The following is a 14,068-nucleotide window of genomic DNA, read 5'->3' as shown; positions in this document are numbered from 1 at the left end:
GACACGTCTTGCATGTCTTCTAAATTTCAAATGAAGTGTCTGAACATGCTGAGGGGTCAGGTGCTCCTAACTGGAATTCTCCTTTGGCACATCAAGGGACAAGCATTCTGTGGGTGCGACGGCGCGCATTTTCCATTAAGAATTCTTTCTTTCACACATGAATCTGTCAACTGTTCTTAATCTACAACCGTTTCCCTTAGTGGGATTATACCGTCCACATTACTTGGAGGACAATACCAGCATGACTATTTTCACGAGTGCGTGAAGAGGCAACTGGACTTTATTAATTGGTCTGTTCGCAGTTCTGGTCTGCTTTTCGTCATCTAGTGTGCAAATCAGCTCCATGAATTTGACATTTTGAATAACTGCTCCAGTAGTCGTATACCCTTTGTCACTCACATTTACACTGTTCTGCTTCATCTTTTCGTTCCTTGAATTGCTAGCTTCGGTGTAAGCCAACAATATTTGTTGGCTTACACCTCTATATTTCTTGTTCTGCTGCCTTTGATGTTTTCAGTTATTCTACGAATATTTAATGGTTCCGCGAATGGCATGCAAGTAGCAAGATTCTGTATGGCTTCCTTTAGAATTAATATGACAAATGCTATGTCATAAGCGTGCGACTGCGCTCAATAACTTTGTTGTGCGGCAATTTTTTGGCAACCACGTATTTGACTTCGGCAAAATAATATCTTGGGGCGAAACGATCGACATCATCTGCTCATATTATAGCGTGGCTACACCTTTTCCCGATATCTATCATAGAGTCATTCATTTGAATGAGTGATGTTTATCGCTGAGTCATGAATGAGTGATACTACCCGCAATGACGTCATTATTTGGACACATACATAGCATCTCAACGCGAGTATTTAAGTGCGTAAACATGATAATTGCTAAAGCTGATGCCCCCATGTGGGCAAACAAAAATTATGCCTTACGGCGCCTGCAACAAGGCCACGATACACTGCAAAAGCTCAAAGCACCTCATGAAATGATGAATAGGCATCACCGATGCACCGATAGTAGACACCTATTAGAATTCTTACGCTTCTTGGCAAAAATAGGCACGGGACCACACTCTATCATCGCAACTACGATGTTAGGCAGTCCTAGCTCGGGTCGATTACTCAGAGAGAGTGTCTTTTGTAGGTTGTTGATTTGAGTGCTAGGCAACGCCTAGTCAGTAGTTTGTAATTCTGAGTGCATGTGCCAGTCCTCCTGTGCGAGGCGCGTGACGCACTCGTGAGGAGAATGAGGCCGGTGGATGGGGACAGTAAAAAGCAATACTCAAGCAGCTTGGACTCGTACTGCAGTGCGTCGAAATTCAGTTTTTATTCATTTGGTAGAAAAAGCTTTATTACTAGAGGAAATGAAGACCGCGCCTCCCCTTATTTTTGACTTCGCGCCAAAGCTTTAGCGCCTCTGCGTCAGCGTGACGTCATGAATTTCAAGGTACTTTCTCCTATTTGCGCCGTTTCAAGCCCCTTGCGTCTTTTGAACAGAATATGCAGTCCTTGCTTACCTATAGTCAATTACTTACGGTAAATCAGACGCTGTCAAGATCTGCGACCTTGCGGCGAACTGGTGCGGTGAACTTTAGGGCGGCGTCACTATCCGTCTTTCCTCTTGGGCCCTTTTTGGTCTATTAAACCTCCTCGCACCGTAAGACCTGTGATTTTGCTATTGCAGAAAGTTAGTTTACTAATACAATCAACATTTCTCTTTGCGGCTCTTTAAATTATATTTATTTCAATCGAGTTGTTGTACAGTCATAGAAGGAGAAAAACACAGGCACAGCATAATATTAAGAATGAGAGTGAATGCACAACGCAGCTGTCTGCAGCCATGTTGATACTAGTCTCGCGTTATCTCTGACGTTCACCGGTGCTAACCACAGCGATATCGTTGGTTCCCAGAACCGACCACACTTAGCTGGACGCGCAAGTGCCAATGCAAGACGCGCTTTCATACAACATGGCTGCAACGGTGTCCAACGAGGCACGGTTTTCCATCACCAGTCTTCTAGTCATTCTTGTGACCAATCTTGGGACGCACATTTTTTGTGTAATATCTTGAATCGAGCTAGTTGGTTGCACATATCGAAATCAAATACGGCAGTTTAACGGCAACGCACTGCAAAGAATGTGGCTGTATCCCGCCTTGTTTTGCAAGAATCGATTCATCGGGTGAGGACTAGACAAAACGTAAAGGGAATTATATAGGCCTATCATATCAATTGTAAAGGTGAAAAGTGCGTCTGAATGGCACCCTTGTCCCTTCCAGAAAAGGAGTTGGTGTTCCTAGATGTATCTCCCAGTTCCAGTTTATAAGCGTGCTAGTCTTGAATTTGTGGTGTCTTTTCGTGGCACGGTGATTACGCTCACCAGGCAAGCAGGATGCGCATATGGATGCGCGTGTACCTTCGAATCAGTTGGTAGTGGGCGCCCGTGTCGTGCACGTGTTTCGTCCTCGTCTCTAGTGCCGCCAAGTGTTTTCGTTTCTTGGTCTTCTAGAATTTTCGAAGAATATTCATTTTGTGCTGCCCATTGCGCGCGACGGCCAGGATTCCGTGTTCGCGTTTCATAAGCACAGGTTTCAGCCGTGTTAACCTCAGTGCCTGCCTTGTGCTCGGAGATTGAGCAGTACATTTGCGACAATTCTCAGTCCCCCGATTCGTTGGCATCGAACACTCGTGGTGCAGCATGTTACACGCATTTCACAATAAGCGGCGTGCGCAAATATTTTTGACGTTGGTCTTTTGTTAGTTCGTTTTTTGTCTTTCAGCTGTGTAGGAAAGTTCAATATTGGGAGATGAAAGGCGTTAAGTGCATTAGATATTTTTCCCCCAATACGACATTTGAGTAGAGTTGCTAGCAGAGTTTAAGTTTCTGTCATGCATCGACTCCTGGAGTATAGTACCTGCGGATTTTTCTCTGCGTTCCTTTTGCTCTAGAAAAATGAATAACTGACCGTAGTTTCCTAGACACCGTAAGTAAATAGAGTAATTTCTCGTCTTGTATTATATCTTATTGTTCTTTCTCATTTAGTCAGCAGGTCGGTAATTTTTCTTGTTTTTTTTTTATTTCGAACAAGTTGACGTTCAGGCGAGTTTAAGAGACCAGAGCCTAAAATAAAGCAACACGTTGCGTAGGGATCTATCCGCTGCGCTGTTCTTTAACCATGGAGGATCATTTAAGGAATAGAAAAAATAAAGTCTTTTAAGAAATCACAAAGCGTTACTTCATAGCGTCTTTTCAGCGCTTTGTGAGTCTCGCGTTTCTCTAAGAACACGTTGCCCACTTTTCTTTTTCTCTGAGCTCCCTATACGCAATTTTAGTATCCGCTTTTCTTTCTGTGTTAATTAAAACAGATAGGGCCATACGTATCCGAAAGGTGGATGGTGCAATCGTAAAGCAACAGTGCGTTTGTCTCAATGATTCTTTCCCTGAAAGAACAGCTTTCTTTAGGTAAATCTATATTGACAGAACGTTCAAAGTTTTCTTTGCATTCTGACGTGTTTTAATCGTAAGATTTTAGAAGCGGCCACCTCATGTTTTCAGTAGAGCAGTGCGGAGGAGACAGTGAAGCATCTGCGACACATATACTTTGTTGCTTTAAATTGGCAAATAGCGGATAAACTAACAGAAGCAGAAAAACCTACCGAAGAGACAATGCAAACAAGACGGCAACACGAAGAAGCCCAACACATCTGGGACAGCTCTTACTGCCTTTCGAGAACCTCGAACACCTCACGGTTCAGTGGTTCTTACTCTCGTTGTTGTCCATGTTTTGTTTGAATCTGTCTGCAAGAGATCGCGCTTTCTTGTAAATGACCGACGCAGCAACACCCTACATTCACAATTTTGTAACGAAAAGCAAGCAAGCAAAAAGAAAAAGAAAGCATACAGATAAATACTAAAGCGACTGAAAGTCAATCTTTTCTTTAAAGCTCCTCCTTTTTATTCCTTTGGGTCGTATTCTCCTTTCAGGTTCACAGCAGGCCGCCACTGTCGGCACGCCATAATGGATCCAGAGAGGGGATCCCACGCCGGGGCCCAGGAGGATCCGTCTCCTAACCACGATGGAAGCGCCCGGGACGAGAGTCACGCTCACCACAACGGCCAGCCGACGACCAGAGTCCCTGAGGAGGTTCCCGATGACGGCACCGAGCTGTCCGAGAAAGAGCCGCTGTTTGCCCACAAGGTGAGGGGATATGAAGGATACAACCGGTACTGGGGGCAGCGCATCATAAGACCTAAGGGTCATCTTTCTCGACACGAGACGTCACACACCCGTCCGATCTTTTCCTCCACCCCTTCCGACACGCATGCGCGCACTTATTGTCCGTGCCCTCCTTAACCTCAATCTTATGGGCAACACCACGTGCTCCATGTCTTTAATATGTGGATTTTAGTTTCTTTCTTTTTCTTTCTTAATTTTTCTTTTCGTAAGCGTTGTTCGACCAGGCATTTTTTGTTACCTAAGGCTGCGACGTTCTTGTCACATGGAGAGGGTAGATAAAACGTTCTTAGAACGATACTACGCGCTGAGAATTGCTTCGATCCTAGCTTGCAACGTACATATGCAAACAATCGCTCGTATAACATTTCTTCTTTACTTATGGCAGGGGGATGACGTGTATTACCGTTAAGTACTAACATAAATCAATTATTGGAGAACATCTCAGCTTACTAGATCTTATTGTCTTCTGTATATATTTACGGCTTTAATATCAGTCCAATAATTCACGCACTCACATACGTTAGAATTATATATCAAGATTCATTACAGACCAGGATTCAGTTACACAACGGGGCAATTCGCTGCAACTTTCAGGCAGTTTTGGCACCACTATAGGAGGGGTGGTTCAAATGGAGATGCTTAAGCGCACAGAAGCCGATTATCTTCACGTGGTCGTCCTGCATCTCTTTGGGGGGGTTGAAAATAGACTGCGTTCTTTCTACTTTGCTCACTGGGTGCAGCGAAGTAGCTAATAGAGAGAATTTTGTCCAATCCTGCCGGTTCTTCAGTGTTCAGGGCAAGGCGGTGTTTCATAACTTGCGAAGAACTTTCAGAAGAGAGGTATTCCGCTGCACATTTGTACAATGACTATTATTCACCAAATCACCGATAACAGTGCAAAAGTAACTGTTCAGTTGTTTGCTTCCAATTGCAGCCAGAAACACAATTCTTAGTGTTTCTGACGGCACAAACAAACACGTCTTACCGTCCTCTAAAGACATGTTCGGGTAGAGCCTCCTCTGGCCCAGACTACCAAGCTTACTGAACCTAAACAGCACCCTCCCCCCCCCCCCCCTAGTCAGCTCCACCAGATTCAGCAACAAAACAAAAGACCATAAAGAGCACACCGTGTAGGAATTCCTAAGGGAACTGCGAGAATCCTGGCGCCTTTCTTGATTTGTTTGCTCTCAGTATACCAAACAAAGCTTCAAAACGGCATGCAAGCCGTGTGCACAAGAACGCTGCAAACATTGCAACGGCATGCAAACAGAATTCAGCAATCATTCGTAAACAATCAGTATCACTACAAAGAGCACGCATTCTTTTGTTCCCGCATATGTGGGTGGTTGATGTATATTAGCTATTGTTATTAACACTTTTATAACGCAAGCCACATCCGGCATGTTAAACCAGGGAAATAATTTTGTCACATTATTATGCCAGCTGCTATATAGCCTACCATAAAAAATGAGCTATTCTTGTTCTTACCATCCAGGGGCACTCATCGACGACTGTTTCTAGAATATGCAAGATCCACTTCCTAGTTCTTCGTCAATTTAATGTTTCAACATGTTTGTGTTAGTATAGCACATAATGTTCTGTTTCATGCTTGTGTTGGACAGGAATTACCAACTGGAGAAGACGTTTTCGACTTCAGCAAAGCGCCAAAGGAAACCCAGCGCCCTGGGAACGGGGAAACCCACCTCACCTTCGAGAAAGAGCCGGTAGGTTCAAACGATTTTCCAAACATTAGGCCCCGTATTACAGAACGGTGCTGCACTGGGAACTCCACTTCAATATGGATGGATGGATGGATGGATGGATGGATGGATGGATGGATGGATGGATGGATGGATGGATGGATGGATGGATGGATGCTATGAGAGTCCCCTTTGGAACGGAGTGGTGGGTTGCGCCACCGTGCTCTTGCTATTATACTGCCTAATGCTCTAGCTATGATAAAAAAGAAAAAGAAGGAAAGAAAATAAAAACAAGTGATGAATTCCCATAACCAAACTTTCTGAGCCCCTATTGTGAACTTCATATTTGCACGCCTACGTTGTTTGCCGTTTCCCTACTTTCCTTCCGCCAATCTTTCAATCACCGCTTACTAATCTCTACTGCCGACATGTTTACTTTCCCTTTGCTCGCCCTGAACCCAAGGGCTTCAAGGAGGCCAGATATGCCTAAATAAACCACTCGGCAGATATCTTCACATTCTAATAAAACATGCTCCATCGTTTCCCTACCTTTACCGCAGCAAGTACATGGTTCTTCTTCCTTCTTGTATCTCGCTTTGTAAGTGCGTGTTCTATAAAGCATCCTGATCTCACTTCGAAAAGTAATGAGCTTCCTTTTGAGTTATTATAAATTGTTTCTTTCTTGATTTCATTTTTTCCTCGTAAGTAGTTACTCATGGCAGGTTTCTTTTCCATTGCGGCCACCCATGAGATTATTTCAGCCTCTCTGAATTTCCGCTTGACGTTCTTTGCTGCCATGTTGCTCACCTTACAGGCTGCATACTTGCTGGCAAGCTTCATAGTTATTTTCCTCCACTGTGAATCAACGTTTTTCCTGTACAAATACCGCGACACTCTCGCAGCCTAGAAAAACGGACGGCAGCGCCGCGTCTCGACTGCAGGGGTCACTGCGCTGCAATGACACACGACGGTGATTCCTGAGCGAAAATGTTGTAACCAGGAACCGTATGTTCGGTCGACCACTTTCAGGGGTATTACTTTCTGTGGACACTGGTTGCTTAAGCCAGCAGGCGTCGCAGAACTCGTCACGTCACGCAAAAGTTAAACTATCCCCGAATGTGATCAACTGAAAATACGGCTCCAGCCAACCTGAACGTTCACTCGAATTCCGTGGACGGAAGATGAGCAAAACGAGAAGATGAAAGCAGGAGCCAACGTTTCCACAGTGCTCTTGTCTTTTCCAAGGCGACATACGCTGTCCTCGGCACAACATATATAGGTAAGGTTTTACTGAAGGGGAGAGAGGGTAAGGCCGGTGGGCGAGGAAACTACCGAGGATGTGTTAGTGGCGTGGGTGTAGAATTCAAAAGAAAGGTCTGCTACTCAACGTCGGTGGAGGAATGCGAGGTAACGCCATGTATCAGCCGGTTGGTCTGTCTCTATTCGTTCCTCTTTTCGTGGAAAAGGCCCAGACGACGCAGGCGGGGGGGGGGGGGGGGCGACTATCTGCGGAGAACAATCGTCTCTGTGAAAGAAAGAATGAAAGTAGCAGCAGAAACTGGTGCTCCTAGAAAGAAATCAATACATATATAAATAAAAGAATGAAAGAAGGGTAGATGGGAAGGTTGGAATAGTACTGACAACCTACTAACAAAAAAAAGGAGCGAAAAAAGAAAGAAAGAAAAACCCAAGCAACCCAATGAAAAATAACCAAGTAGCGAAACATGGAGGGAAAGCCAGGGAGGTTAGCCAGTTTTCAGACCGGCTGGCTACCCTGTGTTGCTGCCTATGTTAAAAAGTGAGCTGATAGATGGAGTAGCATACGTGGTATAAAGGTTATAAACAGGGTAAGATCCCACAGAAAGGCTGGGCAACGTTTCGAGGGGAGGACCTAACTTCGTCAAAGGCAGCCTCGTCATCCTTGGTTCGTTTTAAAGGGTTAGTGGAGCGACGTCTGAGAAAAGCGTTCCCGGGGGTACCAAGGGCTACCTATCGCCTCAGCAGAAACTTAAAGGCATGTTAATGCACGCAAAATCAGCCAACATCATTCCCCCATAACAAACATATGTTCTCCCCCAGGTACAATACCTGCAGGTACTTTCAACGTGACCGTAAAATTAAAGGCAGCGCGAATGGCTATACACACGAAGATACCAAAGATACACTATTGCAAAACCTAGTATCCAATGTCCAGATGCCATGCCGGATCATGAACCCAGTTTCGCGCCCTGCATGCTGGGGCGCTCGGTGCTATATATATATATATATATATATATATATATATATATATATATATATATATATATATATATATATATATATATATATATATATATATATATATATACCTTGAATATAGCGCGCAACGCGAACAATTTTACAGCAATAAAAAAACGAAAAAGAAAATGCCGCCACCAGGATTCGATGGTCCGTCAGATGCCAAACCCGGTACTTTACCATTACGCCATTCCAGCACATCACAACTTGTGAGCCATTTCCCATATTAAGATTCTGGCGCAGTTTCAGTATCGCACTAACTTGTCTCGCCCAGTGGAGGAAGGGAAATAAACGTTATCTTTCCTCCATGTCTCGCCCAGACATCGTAGACTCACTATCGCTCCGAAACTAAAATTTACGCCTGCATCAGTATCAGAAAGAAAAAGTTGTCCGTATTCAGTAGTGTGCCTGGAAGTGCCACGACACTGATTTTGTTTTGCGATTGGTATTTTAACTTCGAAAAAATCCTAACTGATCCGCTGACCCGGGTCGCTGTATGGGCTGTTACTGTGGATTCTGATAACCGTTTCTTGTTCTTGGCGCTAGGGCTATGCAACATTTTCTTAGTTCAGCGATGCGTTTCAATTGAAATGCCTGTGTAGTCACATATCACCATCAGATAAACGTATGCTAGCGTGCCTGGCAGCCTTTGGCGACAGCACATACACGTATGTTTATGATGCGTTACGTCGGTGCTCATTGCTTCTTGTGCTGACACTGCGGACACGAAAAAATTGGTTACTTAAGAACAACGAGGCAAAAGCTGAAAGATAGCGTGATTTGTCCTTGTTAGACTTGCTTGCTCTTGAGCCCAGACTTTTTAAAGAAACCGCTGCTTCATGCATTAAATCACAAAAGTAACTGCAATACCAATGCATTTCGACGGACATTTTTTAAGTTTAAGATGACGCTTTCTAGCATAAAAACTCTAAAAAAGAAAACTGAGACACGCAAAAGCAAAGGAAAGACGAGCGCTCGTGTTTGCTTTCCTTTTGAGTCTCTCTGTTTTCTTTTTTAGAGTTTTTGCGCTAGAAAGCGTCATGGTAAGTAAACACCAACTCGCCCGAGGAGAAGTTATCCTCAAGTGCTTTGAAAGTTAAAGTATCGGAACTAGGGCTCTCCAGAAAATTTGTTCCAAGTGGATACGCTGTGTGAACTCAGAGGCTATAATTCGTAGATTGATATGTGCGGCGTAAAGCAATTAATTAAAAAGTTCATAAGCGTAATTCCCCGAATGATTCAATTGAACATTTTGAGTTATCGTATAAGTAGAGGCCGCCTCATCGAGTACCTGAGATCAAGGATTAGAAGCGTGCTATCTGACATAGGCAATCTATCTATCTATCTATCTATTGATCTATCTATCTATCTATCGATATATATATATATATATATATATATATATATATATATATATATATATATATATATATATATATATATATATATATATATATATATATATATATATATATATATATATATACACATATATATAAGGAGAAAAGGCGTACGACGTACGTTGAATGAGCACAGTATATTTGACTGACGTTTCGGCTGGTGCACCAGCCTTTGGCCAAGTAGAACCTCCGCGATATGTTACCATCTTCAAAATTAAATGAGCACAGCAAGACGTCTGGCTGCGCCCCATGCAACAGAGCACGTTGCAAGGTGTGTGTGCACATGCAAACCGCTGAGAGAGTGATTAGTACGTCCTCAGACTTTACCCTAAAACTTCGCGGATCCTTTAATTGCGATACCTCGAATGTTGTATGCATGCTGGAGTGCACAGTTTGCAGGAAACATTACATTGGCCAAACAGAAACCTCGTTTGGAATACGCTTTAATAACCACAGATCGCATGCCAATCCTCTTCCTAACCTTCCCTCATCAAGGCACATTCGCTTACCAGGGCATTCTTTCGAAAAACTCAGGGCCACTATACTTGAATCAGGCTTTCATTCCCATCCCAATCGCGAAGTCCGCGAGTCTTACCTGATCTATAAGTTTAACACATCTGGCAGTAACGAACGCACGCGCACATTAACCAGCGTGCCTATTAAGCATCCTTGACATTAGCCGTCACGCCTCATGTATGCTATGAGACGCAGCTTTCTTTCAAGAACCCTCTATTATTAATGCCTTTTTTTACGCTGTTGCGTCAATTCTGTGTACCATATTGTCCATAGTCTGCACACTACACTGTATTCCACCTATGCATGCCAATAAAAGCCCTGGTCATTCATCCTGCTCGCTATGACGACTACTGAGCAGTGCGCTTCACCTGCACCCTGAATGTACTATGGCGCGGGGCCTTATTATCTGCATGTTTCTTTTTATTGTACTTTTTTATTGTTGATTTCAAGCGGTGTACATTGTGATATTGAGTAAATGAACGATTCATTTCTGCACTGTGCGCCACGTGTGTGGTATCGCTATCACCAATGGTATCGCTATATTTATGCTGTTTTTCTTGTTGTTGTTATTATTGCACACAACCGTATCTGATGTATCGCGGGTTTTTAAGGAAGCCCAAATGCATGTAAATGTTACTTTGACAAAGGCTGGTCCACCAGCCGAAACGTCAGTCAAGTATGCTGTGTTTACTCAACGTGCGTCGTACTCTATTTCTTCATTTTACTACCGGGGCCAGCATGATTTCCCCAGCCATCACTATATATATATATATATATATATATATATATATATATATATATATATATATATATATATATATATATATATATATATATACACAAGGAGGGGGGCTGCAAGGGTAGCCCATCTGCATATGCCAGTGGTACAGGCGTCAGTGCCGAGTGTTGGGGAGCTCTTATTGAAGTTAAGGATAACTGGCTCTGAAGTGACGAGTGTTGCTTACGGCCTTGAAAAAGCAGGTGCGCAGGTCCTCAGAAAGTGCGGAAGTGCCCACGAACAGGAGCCTGCGTAGAGAAGATGCAACTCTGGCGAAGTTGCGTGTGAACCGACCAATGTGTAGTTGGGAAAGCTGTGCAAATATTTTTTTATGCAAACGGAGAGGGAGTTTGAAAACTGAAGCCATCATCTCCCAGTGCAGCTGGACGCCACACTTTTGTGAAAACGTGGTCGGGGACTTTAATGCTATTGCTGGTGAATTTGCACTTGCTGTTGATTTGAACCCAGTGGTTCAGAAATGCTCTTCGTCCAAACTTTGGAAATGCTGGCAGAAACAAGAAATAAAAAGATAACGATGCGTTCCAGGAAACAACGCAGGTATTCTGTTTTATTCCTTGAAGAGCAGCTGTATGTATCTGTCGAGTGCGTATTGTGCTCGGAGTGGAGCAGCGACAAGAAAGCCCTTTACGGAGCCGAAACACACACTGTTTTATATCTCAGTATACTCCGATACAGGCTCGCGTAAGGCAACAGAGACATGTTACTTAAGAGCCTGCTACATCGGCGGTTCCAAACTGGTACTAACGTGGTCTTAATTCTCCCGACTCCGTACACTACAATGCCCTGTGTTCAAACGTGCCTGGGAGATAGAGAGATATGAGGTTAAATGCAAATGTGGCTGGACTGTCACAAAGTCCTATAGACATCAGGCTGAACGTGTAATGGCCGCCTCATATAGAGAATACAGTCAGTCGAACACAGGATCAGGCCAGTGGTAACTGGGCAGCATGACGAATTGTACGAGCGGTGATAGGTACTTCATATAGGTACTGTATTCCTGAGTGAGTTTTGATTTCAGCGAGCCTAAGAAGGGCGAAATACGCATTAGCGTAGCTCTCACACAAGCTTTTTTATTGAAATTTTCATTGTTTGCCTAGGCACAACGTCGAGGATGGACTTCAATCTACCCGAACGTCTAAGCCACTTAAGATGAATAATTATTAAGATAATTCATGCAACCCACCTTTATTACGCACGTAACTGCGCAAATTACTCCTTATCTAGAGGCTACCAATGTGCAGCTCGAATGATAAACATAACGTCGCCTTGAGTTACGTTGCTTCAATTTCAAACATTTGGTACCAGGTACCAAAAAAAATAACAATACAGTATTTTCTGCGTCCGAAGATCGTATTTCTTCGGGTGCGATCGCCGTCACCTGAGAAGCAATCGGTACGAGCCAATCCGCTCGCAAAGGCCAAAGGCCTCCTCATGGGGCAGAGGGGGGCCCCAATGCGACCAGGAGACAGCGCAGCAGCCGTGTCGCCGCTTCACGGCGAGCGTGCGTCAGGGTTGGCGCTCGGCGAATCGCTTCGTTTTCCCCGTTCCAGGGACTCAGTGACGGAGATAAATCGAAGTCAACACGAAGGCCTGCCAAAAAATATGCCAGCATCAGTTTCGTACTTCTCGAACGTCTTGCGAGCCAGCAGACCCTTGAATCGATCTATCTTCGGGAACACCCGGGAGACGACGCTACGCTCCGGTGCGCCAATCAGACCATGAGCGAGTCGGGTTCGATCATTCTCGCGTGCTTGCGCTGACTGGCAATAGATTCTTGCGCCTTTCTTAACGATAGCTGCAACCTTTTCCGAAAAGCTATGCAGCCGCATCGGACAGCAGGATCAAACATGCAGGCGACAACGTCTAGGGCCATCGCACAATATACAAAAATGTACGGTCGTTGGATTTGAGGACAGTGGTGGTAAGTGCTTAAAGTTTTGAGTGTAAAAAAATACAAAAAGTAGGGGACAATGTGAATATGCTCTAGCATTGGATATGCAGTCAAGGTCGAAAAAGCTTACTTTTCCGGTTTGCACATTTATTTATTTATTTATTTACTTTACCTGTGCCCCATTAGGACCAATAGAATGAAGGCCAATATAGAGAAGGCGAATCAACAGTGGTTGACATCGACGAAAGGCAAGATCGTCTTGAGCGCATTAGTGCCCCATGTAGTTTGCAGTTTAGACTGCACGACATTGGGGATCGGCCCGCACATTTAGGCTGCTTTATCTTTAAATAAAATGATATGACGTGAAAGTTTGTTTCGATCTTGTAAGGTACAGATGTTGTAAGGTACAGATGGGGGAGGGTGGGGAAGCTATCTATTAGACAGCTTGACAAGTCCACCATCCCTCATTTGGGTCGAGGCAGTATCACATTCTTTTATTCATTAAAAGTATACACACGTATACCGTACATACATAATATTGCACATCATATACATTACTCAAAGTCACGAAGAGCATCAATGGAAAGATACACATAGAATGGTCACACAAGTGTTACAAAGCAATCACATACATCAGCCTGAGCTCATCGAGAGACGAAGAGAAAAGATTGAAACGAACCAAATTGTAATAATTTAGGAGCGTGGGTAATGGATACCTCAGGCACTGTTTCCCATAGTTTGACCGTGGTGTCGGTACTGTCCAGTCTTCGAAGTGCTTGGGATATAATTTGGTGCTCTAGTTTACCATTGGGAGAGTTTATGCAGATTAAGAATATTGTTATAGACTTCCGCCTTATATACGTGACTTATACGATATTTATACAGATTATACGCTGAAATTACACCGGTGTTCATGAAGAAATTGTCGCTGCAGTGTAGGGAGCATTATACGTATGTCGGAGATATTTTTTCTGTAGTAAGTGGATATGCTCTAGATTGTTGGATGTCGTGTTTCCCCAGACTAACTGACAATAGTTCAAGTGCGAAGAAAAAAGGGAATTGTATAGCAAGAGTTTGATGCGCGTAGAGAGAATATACCTTAAGCGGCCTATTACACCTGTTATTTGGCCCAATTTGATTAAAACATATTTGACATGATTATCTCAAGACATGTTCACGGAAAAGATGACGCCCAGACATTTGACATTCTCGACTATTTCAATACTTCGCGAGTTTAATT

General features: G+C 43.7%; 1 protein-coding gene across 3 annotated transcripts in view; it reads left to right on the top strand.

The window, feature by feature from the left end:
* The window catches only part of LOC135911360 (solute carrier family 23 member 1-like), a 189,421-nt gene that overhangs the window by 55,673 nt on the left and 119,680 nt on the right, over positions 1-14,068 (top strand). For all 3 annotated transcript variants that reach the window (XM_065443600.1, XM_065443615.1, XM_065443607.1), the window contains exons 2-3: positions 3,993-4,206; positions 5,868-5,969. In XM_065443600.1, the coding sequence (XP_065299672.1) occupies positions 3,993-4,206; positions 5,868-5,969 (316 nt within the window). The remainder of the gene's footprint in view (positions 1-3,992; positions 4,207-5,867; positions 5,970-14,068) is intronic.

Source organism: Dermacentor albipictus, chromosome 1 (assembly GCF_038994185.2).
Source record: "Dermacentor albipictus isolate Rhodes 1998 colony chromosome 1, USDA_Dalb.pri_finalv2, whole genome shotgun sequence".
Taxonomy (NCBI): Eukaryota; Metazoa; Arthropoda; class Arachnida; order Ixodida; family Ixodidae; genus Dermacentor; species Dermacentor albipictus.
Note: the sequence above shows the minus strand (reverse complement) of the source record. Positions and strands in the feature narration are given on the sequence as shown.